The 22,664-nt window shown below is 35.7% G+C and overlaps 1 protein-coding gene across 8 annotated transcripts in view; it reads left to right on the top strand.

The window, feature by feature from the left end:
- The window catches only part of LOC110066520 (putative serine protease K12H4.7), a 149,629-nt gene that overhangs the window by 68,703 nt on the left and 58,262 nt on the right, over positions 1–22,664 (top strand). For all 8 annotated transcript variants that reach the window (XM_089293418.1, XM_089293419.1, XM_089293417.1 and 5 more), the window contains exon 7: positions 8,384–8,501. In XM_089293418.1, coding sequence (XP_089149544.1) covers positions 8,384–8,501 — 118 coding nt within the window. The remainder of the gene's footprint in view (positions 1–8,383; positions 8,502–22,664) is intronic.

Below are 22,664 nucleotides of genomic sequence, written 5' to 3'. Positions count from 1 at the left end.
GTACAAACACAAGGACTTTAGTAATTGAAAAATAAAGAGTGACGTCTATGTTGCCGGTTTGTGATTTTTAGTCCGGTTTGGAGGGGAGTGTAACAGTTACATACATACATTGGGTTGTTTTAGAGTGGATAATTTTCAGTGTAATGGTGGCTAGTTATGAACGAGATGAGTCTTGAGTTTTGAAGCAGTTCACGAGTTAGTAGTAGGCAAATGGTACGAGATATTTTTATTTTTAATTACAAAGGGTAACTCGATACTTTTATTTTTCACAAGGAGTTAATTCAATTAGAGGTCACGAATTGTCGGTTCTAGTTCTTAGGACATGTTTTAGATGAGACGAGACTATTTAGATTTGAAGCAGTTCTAACGTTTACAATAGTAAGTGCAGGTGACGATTGTTTTGTTGCATGCAAATATAATGAGATATTTTTATTTTTTAGTTACAATGGGTAATTTGACACTCTTGTTTTTCACAAGGTAGTAAATTCAATTAGAGCTGATGAATCGTCACCACTTGTTCCTACGAGATGTTTGCTATTTTTAGTTACAAATTGTAACTCGACACTTTTGTTTTTCATATGGGAGTAAATTCAATTAGAGCTTACAAGTTATCGACTATTGTTCCCAGGATATTAAACAAAAAAGAAGCTTTCATTTCTAGAGTGTTTTTATGTCTCTGTAGTAGCAGTTTAATAGTTTTATTTGATGACATTCATTTTAGTCCAATGTTTTTAAAGGTAAAAAGTATGAAAACTGTTCAAATGTTCTTTGAAGACTACGTGGCGTCAAGTTAAAGTGCATTTAATTAAATCAGACTTTCAACGTGTCAAAGAGGTTTTTTTCTTTCTATTTTTGGTGAAGTTGTGTTGTGTTATGCTGCGTTGTGTTGTGTAAAAGGATAAACTTACAACTCTTATAAAATGCAAAAAAGTCGCTAAATTAACTTGAGTATTTTTGAGCAATAATTCCTCTCGGGGGTTGGAAGGGTTATGTGATCGGTGAGTGAGGGAGTTATGCATGTGCATGTGTCACACCAATCACAGTGCGGGTTGTATCAAAGAACGAATCAAATTTCCTGTCAGAAAATAAGATGGCATCTACATTAATCTGGAAACGTGTCAGATTACTGTAGTTTGTTCAGTCAAACATTTTATGGCTTACTATTTAGCTATATTACCATGACCGATGTAACATCGCAACCATAAAAACTTGTCAAATTAACCAAATCATCACTGTACCATGAATGCTTCTATCTCCGACACTTCACACAAAAAAATAATTCTTGCGTGCCTATGTTTTGAGACAGTCTGCACTTCCAGTTTTACATGGCAGTCTGAAAAACAATTCCACCAAATTCGTGAATTCCGTCCAATTTGGATCTTCTTAGAGAGGGTTTGAACTTCCAGTTTCAAATGGCAGTCGGCCGCTTCGTAAGATATTCTAATTACGACGGATTTTAAGGATTTAGTGGAGATATGAATATCTTAACTGTGTATTCTTCTCTTTATTACTGTAAGTTTCCCTTAATAATATTAAATATTAAATATATTCCAAAAGACACTTAAGGAACGGGGACATTTGAGAAACGATCCTCTTCCATTTCCTTCTCCTTTACCATCTCCTCTTCCACCTCCTCCTCCACCTCCTCCCCCTCCTCCTCCTCCACTTCCTTCTCCTATTCCACCTCCTCCTCCTCCCCCTGCTTTTCCTCTACCACCTCGTCCTTCTCGTTTTTCTTCTCCTCTTACTTTTTCCATTTTTTCTCCTCCTCCCCCTCTTTCTTTTCATCCTCCATGACCTCCTCCTCCTCCTTCTCGTCCTCCCCTATCCTTAATTTGCTTATTTTTTCTCCTCCTCCTTCTCAACTCTTCAGAGAAAACTTTTGAAGACGGCATTAGGCAATTCAAACGAAAATTAAGAGCAAGGGGTCATGCAGATAACCTTTCGCAGGAGATTCTTTCAGAAGTTAAATTTAGCGAAAGATCATCAGTGCTACAAAATAAACAAAAGACGCACAAAAGAATCTTGCCGTTCGTAACAGAATATCACCCTTCTGTGCCTAATCTTAAGAATATTCTAATGGCAAAGTGGCACCTTATAAAGAACCAACCTGTGGTTAGAGAAAATTAATATTTAAAGACCGTCTTATCCTTTTGTGCAGAAAAGGGAGGTCGTTAAAAGATATACTCGTTAGAGCCAAACTTTGAAGGTCAACGATAACACCAAAGGACCAATGGGAGTCATGTTTGGCCTGTCTATTTTATTCACCAAAATTATAATCAATTCTCCCTCTAAAGTTCATGTTATTATTATTCAATGAATGTTATAAACACTCAGACTCTGTTTTGTTTATAACAATTTAATGACATTACTGTGGGGTATACCCCCTTATCCCCGTCTTCTTATTGGTCATTAACCACGTGATATCACATACCCCCATATCCCCCATCTTCTCATTGGTTGTTAACCACGGGACATTGTCTACTGTTTTGTGAATACCTGTTTACAAGTCAGACATTCTTGAGAGAATTCATTTTACTTGTGACATCGTTCAGCACACGTCTCCTTTGTAGTTTCTTTCCTGTCTTGGCAGTTATGGACTTGAGTGATCACAAGTTGTGTGACACTTTGGAGGAAAGGGCCATGTTTGATGTACGTGATTTTCGTCGCTATTTGAAAACTGCTTATTATTCGAGCAGCTGTTTTATTTGAAGCGATTAGTTTGTAGTGTATGTAAATGAAGTTAGATCTTTAGTTCAAGCACAAAAAGTCTGAAATTTCTTTCATGTTATTCTCAAGGGTAAAGATACAGCTTCTAAACATGTACTTTTCGGTTTTAATTTATTCCACATTTCATCTCTGACTAATTATGTTTATTCTTCAATGGTCGCCCAAGACGCCTATTGTTTGTTCAAGATTCCTTTGAATGATGCTTTTCTCAAGGGAACAGTCGAGGTCAAGGAAATTAGATTTTATTGCAAAGTGCCATTAGCCATTCATTTCCACTTGAAGTCTTTCAATTGTATTTTTTTTCTTCTCACCCTTTACCCTATATATTTTTGCCTTCCCTTATTATTTGTTACTTGCCAAAGATTGCATTCATGCTTTTTAAAAGTGTTATCTTATTTGAGACACAATGACCAGCTTTCTGTAATTTTAGCACAAACGTTTTGGACATTAATTAAAAGTTCATTTGAAATTGTGTGATGATGATAGAAACCAGTCTTTTTATTCGATCAACATGGTAATGACGTCATATATTGTAATGTTAGCACAAAAGTTTTGATATTAAAGTTTGTGACATTTGACATTGTGTGATGTTTGGTGTAATGTTCTCCTTAAGAGAGGGGACTGGGGAGGAGCCAATATTTTAATTCATTCTGATTGGATCCTGATGAGGTCATCATCCCATGATGCTTTGGGACAGCCCCCAATTGTCAGACCTCGGACCCAAGTCTCTCAGTCTTTATCATGGCTGCTTGCTGGACGGACTTCTGTCATTTAGGACCCCAGGACACTGTAAGTATTGATTTTGAAGTTGCGTGACATTTTGCGTAACCCCCGTGACATTTTTGCGTGACCCTGGCATGATTTGTGTCACCATAGAAATCCGTGAGACCAATCCCAGTCCTTCAAGGCTGGTGGGCGGTTTTCCGACATGGCCTCACTTTCATGGGTGCCGCCATCTTGAATTTAAAAAGTCGGCTCCTGATTGGTCCAACTTTTCAAGGTGCCATCTTGAATTTGGAGAACAATAGCATCCATTGTTCTCCAAACAATGCCTCATTGTCTTCCTCAGCTCCTGATTGGCTATGGCTCATATGAGCGTCCTATACTTTTGTTGACATCAACTTAAGCCAGTAAAGACGTAAAATAATTAATATGGGAACTGAGTAAGGGCCTCTTTCCCTTACGAAAAAAATTGTGAAAGTGTTTCAGGGCCCAATGAAGGTTTATTCAACATGTGGCGTACCATCATGAAGGCAATCATGAATGAGAATTTTATGGAGAATGTTTAGGAAATGACAATATTTTCAGATTTCAAACTTGTTCAATCATCAATCTTGTTTTGTAGCGATAAACATTATGTTAAAATGTCACTGCGTCTATTCCAGTTCAAATTTACGTTTTATAAATTATATATACACAAAATATTCTAGGTCATGCCCTATTTTTACAAACAAGCATGCCTGCATTTCAATACAAATGTATTAAAAGGGATAGAAAGGGAGTCAGCTAATTATTTCATTTAATTTGTGTCCAATTTGATCATTGTTAATGTTACTCAGCTATAAATATGAAGATCAACCGTTTGTAAATTCTAGTGGGAATCGCAGAATTCTCTCTGTATGTTTTCCTCCAATTGCAAATAAAACACTATTTGATTTTCTTTATTTTAAAGAGGGTCTTCCTTTTGAAATTGGGGGCAGCAGATGGTTTTGCGTCCATACTGTCCCCGAAGGTGTGCAAGTTTACATTATTTTATTCTTTTTTTTTATTGTTTTCAAATTACTGTTAAGAAGTAGGGTCTACAGGGGATTAGCCGATAAAAACTGTCGACATTATACAAGAACCCGTTTCGCGTCAGTTGACATCCAACAAAGCTTTGAAGCGAGGGTCTTCATTTTGTAGCTCGAACCAGTCTTATCCAAAAAATGAAGACCCAATTGATTCCTTGTCAGCTGACAATGAACATAGCATTTAAGCAAGGGTCTTCGTTTTGTGGTTTGAGCCAGTCTTATCAACAAAACAAAGAACCCATTGATTGCGCATCAGCTGACAACGAACAAAGCATTTAAGCAAGGGTCTTCATTTTGTAGTTCCAGCTGGCCTTATCTATAAAACGAAGACCCCACTGATTCCACGTCAGCTGACAATGAACAAAGCATTTAAGCGAGGGTCTTCGTTTTGTAGTTCGAGCTGGCCTTATATACAAAACAAAGACCCCATTAATTTCGTGTCAGCTGACAACGAACAAAGCATTTAAGTGAGGGTCTTCATTTTGTGGTTCGAGCTGGCCCTATCTACAAAACGAAGACCCCATTAATTGATTTCGTGTCAGCTGGCAATGAACAAAGCATTTAAGCGAGGGTCTTTGTTTTGTAGTTCAAACTGGCCTTATCTACAAAACAAAGACCTCATTAATTTCATGTCAGTTGGTGTCTGAAGAAAAGCATTGACTCGGTTTAACTGTCTCTGGTTTGATAGGCCTGTAAAAAAGCAAGTCTTCGTTTTTGGGTCTTAGGTCTTAGGTATTAGGTCTTAGGTCTTTGTTTTATAGACACCCATAAAACAAGGTCAGCTAAAAAGTTTAAGGGAATGAAGCAAAAGAAATCACATCAAAGTTGGGTTGAATAAATGATTTCTTTTGTTTTATTCCCCTAAGCCTTGGTGCCAAGTTGGAATTTAATTTATCGAAATTGGCCTATTGAACCCTGTGGATATCAGAAGTGACTGAGTTGATAGTCATTCATAGTTGGCCCAAATCTTGTGGTTGAAACTAATGCTTGTGAAGAAATGTGAAACTAGCATGTAACACTACTTTTTTTGCACACTTTTCAAGAATAAGCAAACAGGTATAAATCACAAGAATTAAGTGTACATGTAAATAATGGTGAGATCGGGCCAGATCAAGTTGGATAGTCGGATAGTGAGGTGAGATGAAAATATGCTCCTGTTTACTTTATCTACAGTAGCATTATGCTTGCATTTTACACTTGTTTGGTTTAGCAGTAGATTTCTCTTCATTCTAAAACGAGCGACATGAGGCGGGCCAAAAGGGCCTTTTGATTTTTCTGCAGGAACTAGCGAGTTTTGTGATTGGGAAAGACTGGTTTTTAGTGCAAAGTCCATAGGACAGGACTATTGAGGTTAAAATACTGGGAGAGATACTCCAAGTAAGCGAAATGCTAGTTCCTGATCAAAAATGTGACGTTCAGATGTCAATATTTTCGTCAGCTGGACGCAATATGACGACATACTAAAAGACTGTAACACAAATCTGTTTAAGGGCCCATTAACCGATTCATGCACATGCTCACGCGCATTGCTAAGGAGGTGAAATTTCACTTCCGGTTATTTACGTCAGCCTGAGCGCAGAAAATAATAACAACTCGAAAACTTGCAAATTCGCTTACATTTTAGAAGTTTTTCTTCATGTTTCACTACATACAAAGCAAAAAAAGTACAAGCAAAGACAAAATAAGAGAAAGAGAGATAAACAAGAGCAACAGAAAGAGAAAAACTAACTCCGTGTGGCTTTGTTTGATCTTACCGAAGTGTGCTGGTAGTGTAAATTGCGCATGCACTGATAGGGTAACTTCCAATATCTATCAGGCACAATTCCGGTTTCTTTAAATGCTAGAGGAAACGCGGTTTTTCATTAAATGCAGTCTTTTTCGACGAATTTCGATTAAAGCCAATGTTGGAAACATAGCTATGCATTCCTTTTTCGAAATCATGCTTTTTTCAGAGAATTATGAATTTTTCAATATCTTGAAATGCTTTCAAAATCTGACCTTTTAGAAATGAAACAAAATTGATGCATAGCGTAATGAGGATTTAAATTAAAATATTAAATCAATGAAAAAAATCCCGATAAAGTAATTTGCCTGGGAGCCTTTGCATTTTTTCTGTATTAGTCACATGACCATGGGTGTGGCCTGATGATGTCATCACTAGTGTTACTGATCATGAAAAAGTTAAAACAGATGAAATAACTCTGAACTAACTAAAGATGATGAGGTTATATGAGACTAAATTTTCCTTAGCAACAGCTCGAAAAGATCGGTTAATGGGCCCTTAAAAGTTTTTCATTGTTAACTCGGTTAACTTTGCGTAGGAGTTGCTGGGGGCATATATAAACTCCCTTGCTGGGTAGGTGAGTCAAGTGGCCGTTTAAAAATACTAAGAAATTGGCTCTTTCCTACTTCCCAGAGATTTCTTTGGTACCTATTGTGTTTTGGTCCTTTGCATATTCTAGGGGGTAGGGGAAAGTTTTGTTTTTTGATCGCAACATCGAAAATAAAGATGGTGTCGTGTGTCATGGTTTTCTTCCAGACGGTTAAATTCTGTTCTTAGAACCAAAACACACCTTTAAAAAGAATTGCAGATGCCCCTATAAATGCATCAGGCAAGCAGCTTAATACTTGTGTTGTAACTTAACTGCACTTTCATCATCACCTCGTGTCAAAAGTGCAAAGTTCTGTACAAGCGTATGGCTGGTTTGCAGTGTCACGCCATCAAAAATAAAAATCATAACCATTCAATAAATTAAGTCAAGAAGCTGGGATATGAAAGATGATTGATACATACACAACCTCGCCAAGATTTAGGTCTGTGCAGTTTTTCATTCTCCTGCTATTCGGAGAAGTGTTTCACACAAATTTATAGAGCTTTTTATGGAGTCGCCATGTTTGTGCCCCTCGGAGGGACACAAACATGCGGCCATAAAGTAACAGAAACATCTGTCATTGAATTTTGCCATTGAAACAAAAAGTTATTACTCTAGAGCTCCGACACATTGAAATTAATACTTTTTCTATAGCAACAACTGTTTAGTTAGCAAAAACTTGAGCAATAACTCATCTTTTTGACTATTTGAGAGCCTTATTGGGCCGCCATTTTAATGTCACAGAACGCATAAACTTGGAAATTCAAACGTGCCCTATTTCAAAATGAGGAACCCTGTCGAGCTTAAACGCTGCAAAACATCAAGTTATTAAAGGGTCTTACATCTGATGAAACTGAAACTTCAGAAGGATTGGTAATTTCTTATTTTGGAAAATGATGACATCACATGAAGAGTGGCAATACGTGGCATAAGTACAAAGTTTAATACAAACATTAGCAAATACTAACAAAGAAATTATGAAGGGCAGCTTGTACGAAAATACAAGGTTCGATCTAAAATGAATATCTAACAAGGGAAACTATAGAAAAGCAGCTAAAGCAAAATTCAAAAAGTACAAAATTCACTTTCAATACAATCTGAGAGCAGGAAACTTTGACTACGTTGCAAGGTAATATACTACTGTTGGCTTTTAGGAAAGGTTTCAAAATCTTAAAATATGGTTTAAAGTAGAATGACTGAAAAACGGGAAATCCTCTCCTAACACAATTGAGTTACATGGTACACACACATCATTCCACTACCACCCCATTAACCATGCCATTCCCATTTTTATGACAGGATCATTTTGGTCTGCCATTGGGATAATTTGTGGGCCAAGATTGTTTGCAGTTCTATTTGGAGATCAATTGCAGAGTTGTACAGTACAGCAGGAACCAACGTTTGGTGATTGATTTAGTAAAGTGTCCATCTGGAAGAGTCTAGAATAATGAGATGTAATTAAGTTTGATTATTTCTATATTTGTTTTATAGGTATTCAATTCAGCAATGCATGGATATATTTGGTCCCACATTTAATGATACAAACATTCAAGATGGTGCCACTCAAACAAACACCAACTATGGAGGGTATGCCATAGCCTCAAGTAAGGTTAGTCCATGTTGAATTGAGATGAGTGCAGGTTCCTACATGGGTGTGAAGGCATCTGTGATAGGGCGATTCTCTTCTAGGATAGAACTGTTCAATCCTGGCCTCATTCAATCAGCAAAATATGTCTGTATAGTTCTCTGTTTACTTTAAACAATTGTCCATGCATGCATGGACTGAAGCAACCTATTAAGTAGTATAGGATTATTTTCAGTTCTGAAAAACTACAGACGCTTCCTGACTCCTTTGTTCATTGTGAATCATAAATTAAATAAAGGAAACTAAATACGGAACTGAAGATATGGAAAAGACACCAAGGAAACTAGTTCATAAAGGGAATGTCTTGCTACTGGTATTGTACTGGAATGCAAGAAAGTTGGAAATGGAATGAACACTGGTGAAACTTTCTGAGCAAATCTTACACCTGAAATAGGCATGCAAATTGATCAAGAAAAGCTGTGTGTATATTTCTAATGCTGAACAAAACATGGCTTTTCTACAGAAAAGTCCCACAGAAATGAGGTCTCGCATAGCAGCTAGTGAATGCACAGTCAGTTAAACAATGGTGAAATTAACACAAATTTACACAGTTTGCCTTGGAGGAAAACTTTTGCTCCTTCAACTTGTACAAGGAAACTCTACCTTTATTCAGTGTACTGTCCTGTGAAATCAAGAATACAATGCACATCATGACAAATCACAATTCTAAAGTTTTTGTCCAGAAAACTGGTGGGATTTTATCCTCGAAATGTGTTTTACATTCTAATTTACTCCGCTCAAACAAACGTAAATTATTTTCCGCTTAAATACTGCAAATGCATAACGACAACAGAAAGATGGTTGGATACTCAGGCGATCCAAGCTGACATTTATAAACACACTTGGACGTAACTAGTACAATTACTTCACACAGTGGAAACATTCACTAGAACTAAATACCTACTTAATCAGCTATAACCTTTAGTGAGTAGTGCAAGTACTTATAACCACTTAGATGTGTCCTCAAGGATATACATATCTTTAGCACAATCAGACTTCCAATGCCCATGAAGTTTAAGTGATCACTCTGATAAGTTGACGCCATTACTAACCACGGAGGTACTCCTCCCAATCTTAAACTATGGAGAACATACAACTTATTGTCTAAACCAACATCATTTAAACAATTCTTAAAGATCTCCCAACATCTGGTGTATGAAAGCTTGGTTCCGTACAACTTGTAAGTATTGGAAGATTTAAACAGTCTTACTGGCCTGAAAAGTGCAGCAGTGCAGGAAAGATCAATATCGCCAACAGACATATATCTTTCTAGAAGTGCAACGGGACAGTATTTGCTACCTAACCTTTTAATGTAAACATAGTTGTCTTCAGGATAAACATCATTCTTCGCCCTTGAGACAAACACTCTTAAATGATCAAAAAAGAATTCCATGTGTGCAGGAGTAATGTTACTAAGTTCATCAAAACGAAGTGAAACCTGCAAACCCCACTGAGCAAATACAAGCTATTCATAAATCTTTAAGATTAGCTGTTGGACCAGCATACCTATCAATAATACTCCTAATAACCTCAGCAAAGATTGGTGTCTTAGCAGTAACAGGTTTAATGCGCTTAGCCGCTTCTGGCAGATTATGACATATTTGACTATCTCAGGCTAGTGGACTGGGGTCATTACTTGGACCAAAGAAATTTTTTTTTATGGCTCTCAGACGTCATGTTATACAGCACAAAACTACATACTTCTTGCTGAATTTTCCAGGAACAGAATGTTGCTAAAATCCCAGCTAAACGTAAAACGGAAAAAACTACTGTAAGCCACATTTCGGACTCTTACTGACATAAATTAAAATTTTTCATTGCTGACCGTAAGGTATTAAAAACTAATCGTTGCTAAACATGTTTTATTCCTTGCGGACTGGTTCCGCCGGCTCTCAAGAGAAGTGTTTGCACAGGGTTTGCGAAGCATTTTCAAAGGGTTTGTGAAGCATTTGAAAAGGGTTTGAGAAGCATTTGCAAAGGGTTTGAGAAGCGTTTGACACGCTTTGCAAACCATTTGACAGGAGTTTGCAAAGGGTTTGAAAGTGTTTGAAATCCTTTCCAAGTGTTTGTAAGGAGTTTGCAAAGGGTTTGCAAAGCGTTTGAAAAGAGTTTGCAAAGCATTTGAAACGCTGTCAAACCCCGTTTGTGAGGCATTTCAAACACCCCCTAAATGCTGTTTTTGATAAGACGTGTTTTCCTATGGAAGGTCACATATTATATAAAACATCATGCAATACACCATGTAGTACTAAAATTATATACTGATATAATATGAAAATACCAAATTATGATATCAAATGTTGGTAATTATAAACAATTGTACCAATTTATGCCTGACCATTGCTTTCGGATGCTAATTTGTGGCCCATCAGGCTGAGGAAAAACAAAATTATATAGTTTGCTTCATATGATAATGAATTTACTGTATTTCAATAAATGTTAAAATCAATTATTTTATAAGAGGAAGACACAAGAATTGTTCAGTAATATATCTAAGTCAGAGCTATTATAAAACTCCAAAGGATATCAGACTGAATTGGTCTCATTTTTGTATATACGAATTTCCATCAGCAAATGAAAAATCACTTTTATGCCATGAAACCAATGTTGATAAAAAACTGTATGAAAAAGCTTCTAATGATCCATACGGCATACAAAACACAAGAATTCACAGCTAAGAATTTCAATGAGAAATTATGAAATATTAATATATCTTTATTATATATGTCTTATTCAAACAGAATATTAGGCTGGTCAGGTGAAGTTGCCTCATCTGAAACAGTAATAGTGAAGGGTGGAAAAGGAGACCTTGGAATAGGTTTTAAACTAACTTCTGATGGCAATTATAATTTACAAAATACATGTAAGAAAGTGTTCAATCTGGACACTCCTGACGATCATAAAGTTGATGATGATTACGACATAAGAGTCAGAGATCTCAAGAGTGCTGTTAACAAAGAGTATTTGAACGACAAATTTTTGAAGAAAGATGAAAATGGTAATTATTTTGATTTGAAAGGATCAGTGATCAAAAATTCAGAACCGTATTATGATGGGTTACATGATGATAATGATCTTGTTCCCAAAAAATATGTTGACACAGAAAACGGTAAGCAAAACATTGCTATAATGCTGATAAAACCAGCAAGGCTTAATGTTGATGCAGAAAACGGTAAGCAAAAGATTGCTATTGCTGATAAAACTAATAAGTCTTATGTTGACAACGCTGATACAGCTCTTCTTAATAATATTAATGGAACAAAACAAGCATTGTCTGAATTATTGGATAAAGTAGAACAAGTAGACAATAAAAAATTGAATATTCACGGTGGAAATTCTATGACTGTTGATCTTGATATGGGTAACAACAAAATTATCAGCTTATCCACTGACTCCCACAACGTGCTGTCAGCTACTAATGTTATGTACATAAACCAGATCAAAGGGGCTATGATTACAACACTGACTGATAGTTTTACCAAAAAGATAAATGAGTCACATATAACAAGTTCTGACAGCAAAAAAGACGTTTTCCCATACATTATGGAAGATGTTAATGAGTCATTGAGCGAAAGTAACATCATCGTTGATGGCATCATGGATTTTCCTGCTTCACATCATGATGTGAATAAAAAAGCTCACAGTTTCAAAATGGGAAAAGGAGCACAAAACTGGTATTCATCTAGACTTGGTTTTAACGTTTTTGTGCTTCCAAACGGTGAGTACACTTTGGTGGTCAAATTCTTCCCGCCAGTTATGGATAAAGTAACAGTGTCAGTTATTTCACCTCAATTGAATATTAGTCAACATTCAACAAAATTGCTTTCAACATACAGTCGATCCACTGTTAACATGCATAAGTATTCTTCAACTGATCCACAAAGAATTTTCGTTAACATAAGGTGTCAGGGTATTGCAGGGTCGTGGTTATTTGATTGTTTATGGAATCGAGGGAAAACAGAATGATGTCAGTTCAGATGTTTATGGCAATCCATACACTTTCGAAAATGGAAAAATGACGTTCAAGGCCAGTGTTGATCTTTTGAAATCACCCAACTTTGATGCTACTGTTAATTTTTTAAACACTACGAACTTCAATGGAAATGTTGACATGGAAAATCATCAGATAAAAAATGTTCAAGATGGTGTCGAAAATAATGATACTGTGAATATCAAACAGTTGAACGAGTTTAAAGATAATCTTGTGAAATTTTTCAGAAGAGAAGTGCAAACCAAAATCAATCCTTTGAACGACAAAATCACTGAACTAACAATAAAAGTATACACTGTTGAAAAACAAATAGCCTGAGTGGCAATACACGACAAGGTGTTCAAAAGATTATTCAAATTTTATGCTGATTTATTAGACCCAGAAGAGTTCAAAAGGAGTGGTCCAAATGTGACTGCATTCAACGATTTGAGCATAGTTACCTCCACTGGTTCACCAAGTAGTAAACCATTTTCTGATTTCAGCATGACTTATGGTTTCGATAATTTTTACAGTGAAATGGATGTCAATCTTGATATCACCAAAGATTTCACGATTTTTGCTGTTGTTAAAATAGATTTCAACGTCTCACGTTATTATTATTTACAATTTCATATGGGGGCAAAAAGAGGATTTAAGACATCGTATAACTTTATAAAAAAAGAAAACAATGTTGTTCTGCCGCAAGCAGAATTCAGTGGAACAAACAATTTCCTGGATTTAACCGGTGATAATAGAAAATTTATTAACAAACAGATAATGTTATGGAGTACAAAGAAGGGTAACAAATTAAGCACAACTATTGCTGGAATTGATCTGATAGAAACCACGGACTCACAAACCCCCACTCATTACACAGAAAACATTCATTTTACATCAATAAAGTCTGCTTATCTTGTGAGAATGGGTTTCACAACGAACTCTTATGCAATTGGTGGAGACGCTTTTCATGCTATGGTAGCCACAGAAAACAAGTTAGGAACATATTTTGGATTAGATTAAACAATCTATTAACCATATATATGAAAGCATCAAAGACTATTTTCAATTTCAATCATATTAATCCAAATTTAACCGAAGCTGAGATATCAGAGTTGAAAGCTTTGTGCAAATACCATCATAAAACATACTGGCTATTCAAAGTGACGTACAAATATTTTAAAAATATGGACCTGGCATGTAAAATTGATCTGTTGGATTGATAGCAACAAGAACAATAGTGGGAGCCGCAACACTGAACCCCATTGTTCCTGGGACAATATCAGGTGCTGGTCTTATTCTGAGCGCATTCACAGAAGCCAAAAATTACAAACGAAAGATTGAGCTGTGTAAATTCGCATACATGACATATGAAAAGATATTGACCAACATAAGGTCATTTCTTAGAGGATTAGAATTCGATGACGAAAGATTTTTAGATTACATCAAAGTTGTCAATGAAATTATAATAGATATGTGTCCATTATACGACAAGTTTGAGGACTGATACAATAAATTGTTTACAACTGAATAAGATCAATTATTTTATTCCAATAATATTCATACATTAGCAAAGTTTTTTGGACTTTGCTATTTTTATTTTATCAATCGGTAAATCCAAAAATTCGAAAATCTTCATTAAAATAAAATTAATGTTAATCATTCATTTACGATCACCATTAATTTGTGGCAGTATCTTGTCTATTTTTTGGAAAATATCATGTATTCTATGAAGATTTTGTACTGATATTTGCCATCCATTTTTACTACATATATCATTTATTACATTTTGTAACTGATATTTTCTTTAGTAAACTGATTTCTTGACAAACCTATGTTTATTTTCATAAAAATCAACGTATTCGCTGGCTATACTATAACTGTGAACTGTACCACAATTACGGCATACATTTGTGCCTTTGTTATTTATCATGTCGTGTTTTTCACAACAAGGAAGGTATATTGTTGATGGTTGTTGTAATTCTTGATCACAGAACGGACAATCTATATATTCCATTTTGATCATTTCATTGTGTATTTCTGTATTGCAATTCATTACTAATATGTTACAATAAATTTAGCCAGAATCAGAATCTGTCAATTGAGAAGAACCTGGAGACCATTTTTCACCCAAAGATTGAGAATCCCTGAGGTTGAACTCTGACTTGATTGGATTGATTGACTCAGCTTATACTTTGGCTTGATTGGCTTGATTGACTCAATTTTCTCGATTGGCTTATACTTTGGCTTGATTGACTTGTTTCCCATGATTGACTTGAACTCATATATTATAGGTTTAGATTTTTATTTTTATATGATTATACTATATGAAGTTCGACATAAAAAATTACAAAGTATATTCTTTCAGATTAGAAAAATACCCTGACAAAAAAATCTGGTTTTTAAAAAAGAATCATTTTGGAAGAAACTGAAGAGATTATTGTGTAAATAAATTGTATGAAGAAAGAATATGATTACTGTATTTGCATGTTCTGTAGACAACAATATTTTTACAAGGATATCAAAAAGCATTTCCAGACAATAAAGCATCATACATGTAACAACAAAGTCATATGGCAAGACTCATTGTTGAGTCATCCATTGGTAAAAAACGACTGAATATGTAAGACATAAAGTGAGAACGATGACTCATTTCCAAGGGAAAACCCCTTATGTCACGCAATTATTTTTATATATAATATTATATGGAAGTTATACGTAACGGTTCTGTCCGTATTAATTGTCGTGAATATTATTTGTTAGCATATATAGTCAAGCATAAACTAACAATGAAGCATAAGGAGAATAAAGAAGAGTTCAAGAAGAGATATGATGAATAATATATTGCTTTTCAACAATTATTTTTATATATTATACATGCATCCAACGAATAAAGCCTCTCAGCATTATTGGGTGACATTTCTCGGAAAGACCAGATGACATCAGGAAGTCTACTACGGGACTTTCCCTCGGAAATGGGTCATCAAAGTCATGAGACAGTAATATGATTTTTTCCACCAATCATAATGGTAAGGGAAAATTCCCCCTAAAAGATCAATTGTATATCAAGAGAATTCAGAAGGCCTCAGATCAGTTTCATTGTAAAATGGCTGAGAGTAGAAGAGACTTGACACTTGTTAACGTGGAAATCATTGATGGTTTCTACCATCAAAATGCGGCTTTCATATTCGCAGACTACTACAAATGAAGCAATGCCTTGGACTCATGAAATAGACTGTGTTTGTAATACTTGTAAAATGTTACGTCACGGCATAGTTGTGCCAGTCTTGGACTTCGCACACTGAACATTTTAAGAGTCCCACAACATGGGACACATAATGTGACGTCACGGCATAGCTGTGCTGTGACATCACGGCATAGTTGTGCCGGTTACTTGGACTTCACAATGCTGAACATCTTAAGAGTCCCACAACGTGGGACACATAATGTGACATCACGGCATAGCTGTGCTGTGACGTCATGGCATAGTTGTGCTGGTCTTGGACTCTGCAACACTGAACATTTTAAGAGTCCCACAACGGGGGACACATTAATTGTGCTTTAATTTTAAGAGTCCCACAACGTGGGACACATTAAACAATAAAATATAAAAAAATCATATGACTGTCTCATGTTTTAATGACTGATTCAAGGGAAAGTCCCATAGTAGACTTCCTGTTTTCCGAGAATCTTCGCTTGATTGAGCACTATACAAACCATATTATACATTCAAAAGATACATAATATGCAATCAAAAAGTGATTTTCAAGCGTCTTAAGCTATATTAAAAAAATACATTTCAAATGGTGACCCATTTTTTGATTTCTAGAGGCCCTGAACAGCCCATTTTTATGCTGTTTGTGGCAGAAGGATGTTTTATTTCTAGAGGCCTTGCACAAGCATTTTTAGTCACGAAATGACTCTACGAAGTGTTTTCGAGCAGAAGGATTTTTGGTCATTTGCTGGGGGTTTGGAGACATAAAATGGGCTCAGGAGAGGGCTTACAATGAAGTTGCTCTGAGAGGCCTGAAAATGCGTTTTCCAAAGAAAGGCCCTGCAAGGGTATTTTTTTGGTTCGCAGGGGCTGTTGGAGGGCGTTTTTTTGTAAAGTGTCCTTAATGCGGCGTTCATATAACTACTATTGACTGACAGGAACAGGCAAGTAATGGTACTGTAGCTGCTACTTGAACACCACTGTTATTCATATAAAAACATATCAATTACAATTTCTTTTAATCTATGCACACCAACAGATGACATTCCTTTCTTTGATATACAGTGTACTTCATTGTTAGTTGTTTACTGAGTGTCAGTAGTGAATTAAATGCTGGGGTTGGCACCCCAACTTTCACAGTGGCAGGCTCTGCCCTGAGATGCAAAGAAAACTTATGTAACTCTTATGAACTTGGCAACTTGCTTTTGAGAGCAAATGCAATTTACTTTAAACAAGAAACTTGAACATTGCAAGTTACAACAATGTGCACAGTCTCAATCAAAGGGCCATCCAGGCTGTTTGGTTTTACATATAACTGTACAACTGTATATGAGTTCAGCTTTTAAAAGAAAATCAGCATTTGTCAGGATAAATACTGATGTTCTTGCTTACTAAATCTGAATGTGCAGTTCCAGGAGATATTCACGCCCAACACCCATTCATGGCCAATCTTTAGAAATTCCAAACTAAAGTATCAGGAAGAGAGAGCTCTAATAGAGAAAAAACCTCCATATGGGGTATGAATCTTTTCTTGAAGAAAACAATGTCTGAGAAATCATTAATTACAAAATAATGTTTAAGAAATATCTTACCTGGTAATTCCAACTTTCAGAAAATTTTGTAATCTAGATTGTCTGGCCAGTTCATATATTTGACAAGTTGACACTGGGCATGTTTGTAAATTTGTGTGCTTCAACATCACATTAATATGTAGAAGCATTGGTCAACTAAAAAACAGCATAATTTGGTTAATTAATATACACTGTACATTATTAGGTTGAAATATTGGTGTAGATCATTGCACACCAACAGATACAGAAACTATTGGCAGCTGAATCATAGCAAGTGAAAAACAGTGCATGTTAAATTTACATGTACATGTAACAGCCCTCCACCTCAGAACCATCACAGATATGATATGATATTTTAAAACTCTCTGAAATTTCAGATTCTTCAAGATTAACATGCATGTACATCATTAAGGGCAACCCTAAAACACTGAATCTGGAAACCATAATCCGGAACCGGAAACCAGAATGAGGAATCCAGATATTATGAATGATGATAGAAATAATTCACTTCAGCAATGTCTAATAAATAAATATGGGGAAAAATTATTTTGCTGTTATTTGTTTTCTTGGCTTTACTTCAGCCACAAACTGTAATTGCTAAAAAATTATTGACTAGTTCTGAACAACCCTAAGCTATACATCTGGCCTAATTGTTCAAAAGCTGGATAAAGCTATCCATTGGGTAAATCACTATCCAGTCAGGGTTATTGATTTTTCGGGTGGATAGAGTTACATGTACTCATAGCCTGCGAGCAGGCTCTAGTATCTGTCTCTAGTGTCTGAGCAGTGTCTAGTGTTTTTCTGCATTGACATGTGAGCGAGTGCCTTCATGCGGCTTTGCCACACACACCCCCAGCCCAAACACGAGAGCCTGCTCATAGGCTATAAGTTACCCATCGTTTGTTCAGCCTAGCCCTGGTGAGAGCGCGGTTCTTGTCTAGATCAAATTGCTCTGAGAAGACTGGTGAGTAGCACAATAACAATAAGCTATATTGCGGTGAGTTTCTGGCAGTCTTTTAGCATCTTTTAACAACATGTGGTCTGATCTGTTAGCAAGCGAGAAGCAGACAGAAGTAAGTGTGCAACATTTCTATAAATTGTTTTAATATGATGGCCGCCAAGAATATGAAATGTTGATTTGTCACAGTATCAGTGTAGAAATAGTGTTGATCTGGAATTAGTCTGGTATCTGTTGGAAAAATCAAATTTTATATTTAAATGAGCCAGGTTAGCCTTTGAACTTCGAAAGTGGGGGGTGTGACCATCAATGTACAAGGGGCTGCCACTGACGGACATCCGGTTCTCTATGACATTTTCTATCTTGTTCAGTATCTACTAGACATAAAGGGTAAATTTATACCTCAAGTAAATTGCAGATCACTTATTAAACAAAATGGCAACAAGAAGATCTTTTCGATCTTATAACCACGCTTTTAAAATTTCTGTTTTGTGAATACTACAGTCACAACGCAGTGCACATTCCAAAGCAGTCCTTGATGATTCATTGATTACTGTAAACACATCACTTGATCAACACAAAATGTGTTATAACTTATTGCACCATTGCTCTTAGCCTTTGTGAAATTTATGATGACATAATGGTCTTAATCTGGAAGTTCGCTCGGGATATGCCCATGAATGATACAAAAGGAAGCAAGTGTCACGCTATTAATAACACTTTCAATAAACAGCTTTCTTCCTGAAAAGTCAAAATTTAATTTGTTTGTACTTTGAAGTAGTCATGCAAGTCACACAATCAGAGGGTTTATGCTATTCACGGCTAATTTTAGAACGATTGTGTTTTTTCTCCTAGCACTGACTTAAACATTGCAAGTTCTGGCAAGCTCTTGTTTACCTCGACAAATATTTAATTTTTCTTCAAATCTCTTAACTCGCTGCGATGAAACAGCCAAAGAATTTGCTTCATTTGCCGAAACCCACAAGAAATACTCACAAAATTGCAAATAAATTAATGCCGTCGCTTATGCCAAAATAAACTTGCACAGTAAACACGATCTTATTTGTCACATAGCGAAAATGAAAGCTGCAACATCAGCGCATTCCATGGCCAACGTAATACCCTTTTTTAGCGTTTTTAGCATATTTATTATTTCACTTCGAATCCAATGCTTCGATAAAACCAAAAGAAAATATATTTTACACACAAATAAAGAAAACAATATCCATAACATTGTCCTTGTTTCAACAGCTTTTGGTGAATAAACATCACAGGTTGCAAGATTCAAAATTTGGCCGAGAGGAAGTTTGGGTCTGGTCACCGACAAAAAAAAAAATCAAAAAAGGTTAAGTTTGAGGTCCTTTTTACTTGGCTGCTAATTTTTTACAAGCAAAAACCTAAGCAAAACAATTTTCAAGTATTTGAAGAACTTGTTTTCTTTTATTTGTGGATTTCAGTTTCCAGTCTCTGGATTCCAGTTTTTGGTTCTGGATTCCGGATTCCAGTTTCCAGGTTTTAGGGCTGCCCCATCTTTAACAGTGTGTTTGCTTTACATTCAGTTTACACATGGCTGTTATCCAGCATAGTCAGACTTACAAGTTTGCCTTCAAAAATAAATTGCAACAACTATTGCATCTTCCATTACCTATTCTTGTGATGAAATGACACAAAATCCAAGTACAAGAAGTCAAAAGCATAAAACAAACTTACCCAGTAATGCTTACAGTTCCTCTTACTGTCTGGATATGCCGTCCATAAACTGGTACTGCCTGGACAATGTAATCATTATTTTTCTGATCACACCTTTTAAAATGTCACTGTTATATAAGTAATAAAGGGGGTGCTTATAGACTCAATTTCCCATTTTTTCATTTAGTAAAGGAAATGTATGGGGAAAAAGTGGGACAAAAGTGGATGGATAATGAATTCAAGATGGCGACAGTAGATGGTTGGAAAATGAAAGTGTGAATGGTTGCAAAAGCGAAGTAATGAGAAACAATAATACATTATTGTGCAAATGTTTTTATTGTGTACAAATGTATTAATTGACTATGAGCTTGCAAAAGTGAAGAAATGAGAAACAATACGTTATTGTGCAAATGCTTTTATTGACTACTTCTTCGTAAGGAGTAGGTGTTTTTTGGATGAGGCTCTGGTTTTTTAAACACATTATCTCCTTGGTGTTCCATTATCGTAACTGTAAAAGTTGAACTACAACTCGTGTGTAAAATTGTAAATCCATATTACTTTTATTATATAGTTCATAAACCAGCTTTATTTTTTGATTGACATGCTTTAGTTTTTTTGTTGAGTTTCAGTTAGGCTTTGAAGATCAACTTTTGATTGACATCTATAACTTATGATTTAACCGAAAACGTTTTTGAAAAATGCAATAATTTATTCGGCAGTGTGCTGCTGAGAGCTTTTGGTTCATTCGACCTACTCCCAATTTGATTGACAGTGTTAAAACTTTTGACTTCTCCAACAGCAATTGTTGATTGTCATCCTAAACTTGTGATTTATCCGACGACGTTTTGGACAAAACCTAATATATAGATTTAGGCCAGCCTAAAAGCGGAGCTCCTCAGTTATTTTTCGGAATGTTGTTACTAATGAAAATAATCCAACATGTATGAGGTAAATTGGGAATGATTTAATAGTTTATTAGTTAATATGTGTTTCTTAATAATGTAATGCAGTGTATCTGTCACAATGTTGCAGCTATGATACTACTACAAACAGGATGGGTTGCAGAACTGAACCTCCAAGTCAGTTTATTCAATCAACTTGGTGCAGAATCTATAATCCCATCAAGTTGTCTGTAAATACAGAGAAACCAAACAAAGCATTACAATCATAAGTAATGAATTACTGAACTCTTTTACATGTATGAACAGTGTATGTTCCATTAATATTGGGGATCTCTCAGAAGCTGCATCCATGATAAATTAATTTGTTCCCAGATGCATTTGTTTATAGAACTTTTCACAAGTTAATATCTCTGTCGTAACAGTGATGTCTGTGTTCTACAACAATTAGTACACAAGAAAAATACACTCAGTAAGATATTGTTTACAATAAAAATCAATGCCTATAAGCAATCGTAAGGACCTTAAATTTATATTTCCTCAGAAATATCTCACCAGGACATGGTTGCTTTGAAAATCTTTGATGTTTTAATACAGGCTCCCCATCTGTAAACTGTTCATATATTGACTGACAGGAACAGGCATGTAATTCCTTTCTTTGATATACAGTGTACTTCATTGTTAGTTGTTTACTGAGTGTTAGTAGTGAATCAAATGCTACGGGTTGGTACTCCAACTTTCACTGTGGCAGGCTCTGCCCTGAAATACAAAGCAAACTTACATAACTGTTATGAACTTCGCCACTTGCTTTCAAGAGCAAATGCAATTTGCTTCAAACAAGAAACTGGAACATTGAGGGTTACAACAATGTGCACAGTCCCAATCACAGGGTCATCCAGGCTGTTTGGTTGTACATATAACTTCACAACTGTATATGAGTTCAGCTTCCAGAAGAAAATCAGAGTTTGTCAGGATAAATACTGATGTTCTTGCTTACTCAATGAATGAATGTGCAATTCCAGAAGATATTCACACCCAACACCCATTCATGGCCAGTCTTTAGAAATTCCAAATTAAAGTATCAGGAATCAAGAGCTCTAATAGAGAAAAAACCTCCATGTGGGGTATGAATCTTTTCTTGAAGAAAACAATGTCTGAGAAATCATTAATTACAAAATAATGTTTAAGAAACATCTTACCTTTCAGAGAAATTTTAATCTACACTGTCTGGCCAGTTCATATATTTGACAAGTTGACACTGGGCGTGTTTTTAAATTTGTGCCCTTCAACATCACATTACTATGTAGTAGCACTGGTCAACTAAAAACAGCATAATTTGGTTAATTAATATACACTGTACATTATTAGGTTGAAATATTGGTGTAGATTGTTGCACATCAACAGATACAGAAACTATTTGCACCTGAATCATAGCGATAGAAAAATCGTGCATGAGACATTTACATGTACATGTAACAGCCCTCCACCTCAGAACCATCACAGATATGATATGATATTTTTAAACTCTCTGAAATTTCAGATTATTCAAGATTAACATATGTACATACATCATCTGGGGCAACCCTAAAACGCTGAATTTGGAAACCGAAATCCGGAATCCAGAATCTGGAATCCGGAATCCGGAATCAAAAACCAGAATCTGGAATCCAGATATTATGAATGATGATAGAAATAATTCACTTCAGCAATGTCTAATAAATAAATATGAGCAAAAATTATTTTGTTGTTATTTATTTTCTTGGCTTTACTTCAGCCACAGACTGTAATTGCTAAAAAATTATTGACTAGTTCTGAACAACCCTTAGCTA

The sequence above is a fragment of the Orbicella faveolata genome, unplaced genomic scaffold, assembly GCF_042242905.1.
Source record: "Orbicella faveolata isolate gen_17 unplaced genomic scaffold, um_ofav_v1 contig_25, whole genome shotgun sequence".
Taxonomy (NCBI): Eukaryota; Metazoa; Cnidaria; class Anthozoa; order Scleractinia; family Merulinidae; genus Orbicella; species Orbicella faveolata.
The sequence above is the reverse complement of the archived record's forward strand: the minus strand, read 5'-3'. Positions and strand labels throughout refer to the sequence as shown.